Source organism: Porites lutea, chromosome 7, assembly GCF_958299795.1.
Source record: "Porites lutea chromosome 7, jaPorLute2.1, whole genome shotgun sequence".
Lineage (NCBI taxonomy): Eukaryota > Metazoa > Cnidaria > Anthozoa > Scleractinia > Poritidae > Porites > Porites lutea.
Window position 1 is genome coordinate 6,692,510 of NC_133207.1, and position 4,674 is coordinate 6,697,183.

The window sequence follows — 4,674 nt, forward strand, 5'->3', positions numbered from 1 at the left end:
TGGGACACGTTGCCTTGATTGAATTCAAATGTATTCCAAGCGTTATAAATCGGCTAATGTAACGCGGTAGGGATACATTTATTTAGCTGGTTTTACGTGATCAAAGCATGGAAGCAAATGACGTAACAGGAGGTGGGAAAATACTTTCTGTTTTCAGAGCTTCGAATAGAACGGCAGAGAAACGATAACCTTTAACGCAGGAGCATTTTTAGAAGTAAATGTTAGAATACATTTTTACAATTTCATGTAAATTTGTCTTGTTCTTTATCTTAGTATGAAAATTTAAAGTCTAGAGAATACATTTTTTATGTTTTTAGAGTTGTTTATTTGGCAGTCTCAACAACTAAACTTGTTTTCTTAGTTGTGCGACATTGTTTTGATTCGCTGGTTTTTTTTGTGACTTTTGATGTGAAAATCTTGAAATATAACGGAATACTTTATGTCAGAACGCTCAGGAAACCAGTTAGTTTTGTTTTCCTCGAGTCCTGTGCGCGTAACTCGGGAAAACACAGCTTGCTGTTCCCCTCAGAACCTAACATTTAGTGTATATTATCGTTTGTCTTACATAACTTCAAACAACTGGAAAAAAACGACTCTTGTCGATATTTCGTCTTTATTAAAAGACTTCGTCAGGGCAATTCCCAGAATAACATCACATAGCCTCAAAAAGAATGGAAAAACGACTCTTATGGCGCGCCATCTGTAGCAAAATCCCTTTTCGAAAAATTTCGTTTCGTAAAGTAACGAAACATAAAAAACGTAACTAAATAGGTTCGAAAAGTAACGAAATGAGTTCGAAAAGCAATACGATATCTTTCGAAAAGTAATGTGATACTTTCGAAATGAAATGTAACTCTTTCGACATGAAGGTTTCCATGGCTACGAATATAACTCTACCCCTTCGAAATGTTGTCGTTATGAGTGTTACTATGGAAGTAAAATGTGTTCATATATGACGTGGTATTCGTAGTCCTCCCCAACTCCCCTCCTCTATAAAATCGAGTCGGCCATTTTCATTTTGGTCCTTCGTGTCGTTCTTCGGTTTTTGCTTATTTGTTTCCGCAACGAAGCACTTCACGCTCAAGTGATGAAGCCGAAGAAAGTCTTTTTTATGTTCTTTTTTTGCTTTTTTGTATGCTTTATGAGAAGGTATGTTTTTATTTCTATTTTTCATTAAGCTTAACTCAATAACTGTACTGCATGGTTTTCACAGTGACGCCATCAAAGTGTAATCGTGCAGTTAAAAAAGCGAGGTTTTACGCATTTTGTTTATACATACACTGTACCAGGTTGAAGATAGTAAAATATAGATCTATGTACAAGTTTCCAGTCCCATAGCATGTTTCTTTTCGAAGATACAACTTTCGATTTTTCACAGAGTGTTTATAGACAAAAATGAAATGCTGTCTCCTTGAACAAAAGTCTCTGCTCTTGATTTTCAGCATTGTAACCATGTCAAGTATTAGAAGATGTGACAAGAAAGAGCTTTTATTGAAAAAGTAAATTCCAGATGTTTTTGTTGCTTTCCAGCGGCCATATTATTGGACATGAGACTTTGATTTTGATCTTTCCCCAGTTTCTTTTTTTGGTGCTGTGTTTATTGTATGACAGTAAAAACAATCTATTGGACTGTAAAAAATTATATTTGCTTCTTATTTTGCTTCTTTTGTTCTCTATGACACACAGTGCACATGCTAACAGGCAACTACAGCGGTTTGTATCGTCTATTCAACAACTGTTGCAAGAAGTTGATAGGTGTCGTAGTTCTCCTTTAGATAGGGAAACTGCAGATTTTTTACTCCTTAGGTTAGGTGGTGCAGTTCGCCATATGCAGCAAGTTCTTTCCTTTGTAGAGAGATCGGGTCAGTTTTCACCAACTGAAGTGAATGATCTGAGGACTCTCGCAAGGGACATAAGGGTAATTGAGCAGTTATTTCAGGAATTACCAGTATTCTCTCCTAGGTCATGCTATAGAGCACCTGTTAGGCACACTGGTTCTGTGGGCCGTCCTGCTTACGAAATTTCCAGGGAACAGTTGATGCTCTTGCGGTCATGTTTCTTTTCGTGGAGCACCATTGCTAGCATTCTGGGAGTATCACGATGGACTATCCACAGAAGGGTCAATGAGTTAGAGATTCCCCATTCCTTTGTGACATATTCACACATTCCAGATATTGACTTGCAGCAAATAGTACAAGAAGAACTTGTTTCAATGCCTCGTTGTGGGGAACGATACATGCAAGGGGCTCTCAGAAGGCGTGGTATATGGGTCCAGCACTGGAGGGTGCGTGATGCCCTGATCAATCTGGATCCAATAGGTAGAGCCTGCCGCTGGGCTCAGCAAATTCCTCGAAGGCCATACCGAGTTCCACATCCCAATTTCCTATGGCACATTGACAGTAATTTAAAGTTACGGCACTGGCGTTTTGTAATTCATGGAGGTATTGATGGTTATTCCAGGCTGATTGTTTACCTCAGATGCAGTAACAACAATAGAGCTGCTACAGTGCTTTCGTTGTTCCGCGAATCAATAAATATATGGGGTTTGCCGTCCCGGGTAAGAGCAGATGATGGTGGAGAGAATGTTGCTGTAGGAGATGTTATGGTTCATTATAGGGGGGAAAGTCGTGGTAGTTTTATCACAGGACCAAGTGTTCACAACACAAGGATTGAGAGGTTATGGCGTGAAGTGGTTCACTGTATATTGTTCTCCTTCAAAAATGTCTTTCTACATTTGGAACAAATGGGTTTGCTAATTCGCAGCAATGATATTGATCTTTATGCACTCCATTATGTCTACATGCCAAGGATCAATACTGCTTTAACACAATTTGTGGACACTTTTAATAACCATGGACTTTCTAGTGAACATGGCCTTACTCCTCATCAGCTATGGATTTCTGGAATTCTGCAGCATCATTCGTCCAATATTATTCTGGTGTTCGAGGGATCATAGACAATTCATTACCTGAAGATCTTAATATGTATGGACATGACCCCAATGCACCTACACCTCAAGGGGATGATTTATCTGGGGTGGAAGTGCCACAAAATTCATTACATGTTCCACTTCATGTTATAACTGTGCTGCATGAAACATTTCCTCCTGGGGTGGATGATGGTAACCAAGGAATGAACATTTATTTTCAAGTTAGACAATTTTTAATGTGTTATTTTGCCTCTGGTTTCTAAAAAAACGCTATGGCCTTTTGATGCTGTCACAGAAGTTATTATGGAGTTTAGATATTGCTAAATATTGTGGATGTGTGGACAATGCTGACTCCTGGTTTTAACTAAAATATGTTATATCAGTTGAGACATTTGCAGCATTCACTGTCCATGTACTAGTCAATAAGGTACCTCTGACTCCTGATTATGTACAGTAAAAGATTTTATTATTGTGCTTCAGTTGAGTATTGCAGAAGTCTTGACTCTACTACTGGCAGACAGAAATCTGCTCTGTTAAAGAATAAGAACGCATATAAGTCAAATTTTATGGTTTTGATTTTCCTTTTGTCCAATTGAGACAATTTCAGTGATTTGAGGTATAGCTTCAATTCTTCCGTGATTATATTTGCTCAACAACTATCATCAATTTCTACCATGCTATAGTACATGTCTGGATTTTCTGGAAAGAACAATGAGACAATGGTTTTTACCTTTACCCTTTTAGTGAGTGACATTTTTAGGGCTTATTTCCTTTCTAGAAGTTGTATAACTTTGATCTTCCTTTACTTTAACTCTTTAATTATTGTTGTTCAATAATTATCAAGTTAAGCCATTTTAATTGTAACTCCAAGATTCCATCAATGATTTCAAGTTCATCTCTGAATTCCTTCATGCCTAGTTTGCATTCAATTCACATGCAAGATAGTTGAGACATTGATGTCCTCTTCCATTATCACATTAACTAAATGAGTGAAAAGCTTTTTTTTTTAATTCAAAGAGTCAGCAAGCTCTGATGGGTGAATTAATGCAGATTTGAAATTCCTAACGTTTGTTGTGTCAACTACTCAAAAGTTTTCCAAATATTTTTTTTCATTAATGTGATATAAGGGGTTATGCTTTTGCTGGTGTAACTGTATTGATTGAGACAGGTTTAAAAAAAAAGTTATGAAAAAGGTCATTCCGGGTAAATTCTCATAGTGTTATAATTTCCCGGCCCCTTCCATTCCAATTTGATGCAATTGTGTGGCTCATGAAAATAGAATGGGTGGTACTGAGTCATTATAATGGTTCAAGGTGTTGTAATCGGTGTCTGTATCCTCACTACAACAGTTTGGTAATGTTAGTACTGTTATATGATATTATACTGTTATTGATGAAAATTAAAAAATTAACAAGGGTAAAAAAAAATTCATTTACCTGGATTCAGAGATTTTTCTATATAATAATCAGTCCATGCGCATTTCTGTACTATTTTTATTCCATTTTTTTGTTCTGAAATTGCTGACCATTTTCTTGTTATTACAATGTACATCGAAACATAGAGAAAATAAATCATAGCAAAACGAAGAATATTCTTTGTGAAATAATGTTATTAGTTCCCTTTTTTGACCTTGACTTTTGTTCACCAATTCGCCAGCTGCGCCCTTTGATACCAGCACTTCGTATAGATTATTACTTACAATACTTATCGCGCCTTTCAACAAAGTCACCAACTCGAGGCTCTGG

At 36.9% G+C, this 4,674-nt stretch overlaps 1 protein-coding gene across 1 annotated transcript; it reads left to right on the forward strand.

Annotated features, from left to right (window-relative positions):
• The first annotated feature begins 1,003 nt into the window (after positions 1 to 1,003).
• LOC140943999 (uncharacterized) lies at positions 1,004 to 4,356 on the forward strand. The gene is made up of 2 exons (XM_073393104.1): positions 1,004 to 1,149; positions 1,687 to 4,356. Exons 1-2 carry the CDS (start codon positions 1,088 to 1,090, stop codon positions 2,954 to 2,956), a joined length of 1,332 nt encoding a protein of 443 aa, XP_073249205.1. The 5' UTR covers positions 1,004 to 1,087; the 3' UTR covers positions 2,957 to 4,356.
• Positions 4,357 to 4,674: the final 318 nt, after the last annotated feature.

What these genes read in the sequence shown, in the direction of transcription:
- LOC140943999 (XM_073393104.1), top strand. Translation starts at nt 1,088, where the DNA reads ATGAAGCCGAAGAAAGTCTTTTTTATGTTCTTTTTTTGCTTTTTTGTA. An exon ending in TTTGTATGCTTTATGAGAAG is followed by an intron (nt 1,150 to 1,686) that starts GTATGTTTTTAT and finishes TATGACACACAG; the next exon opens with TGCACATGCTAACAGGCAAC.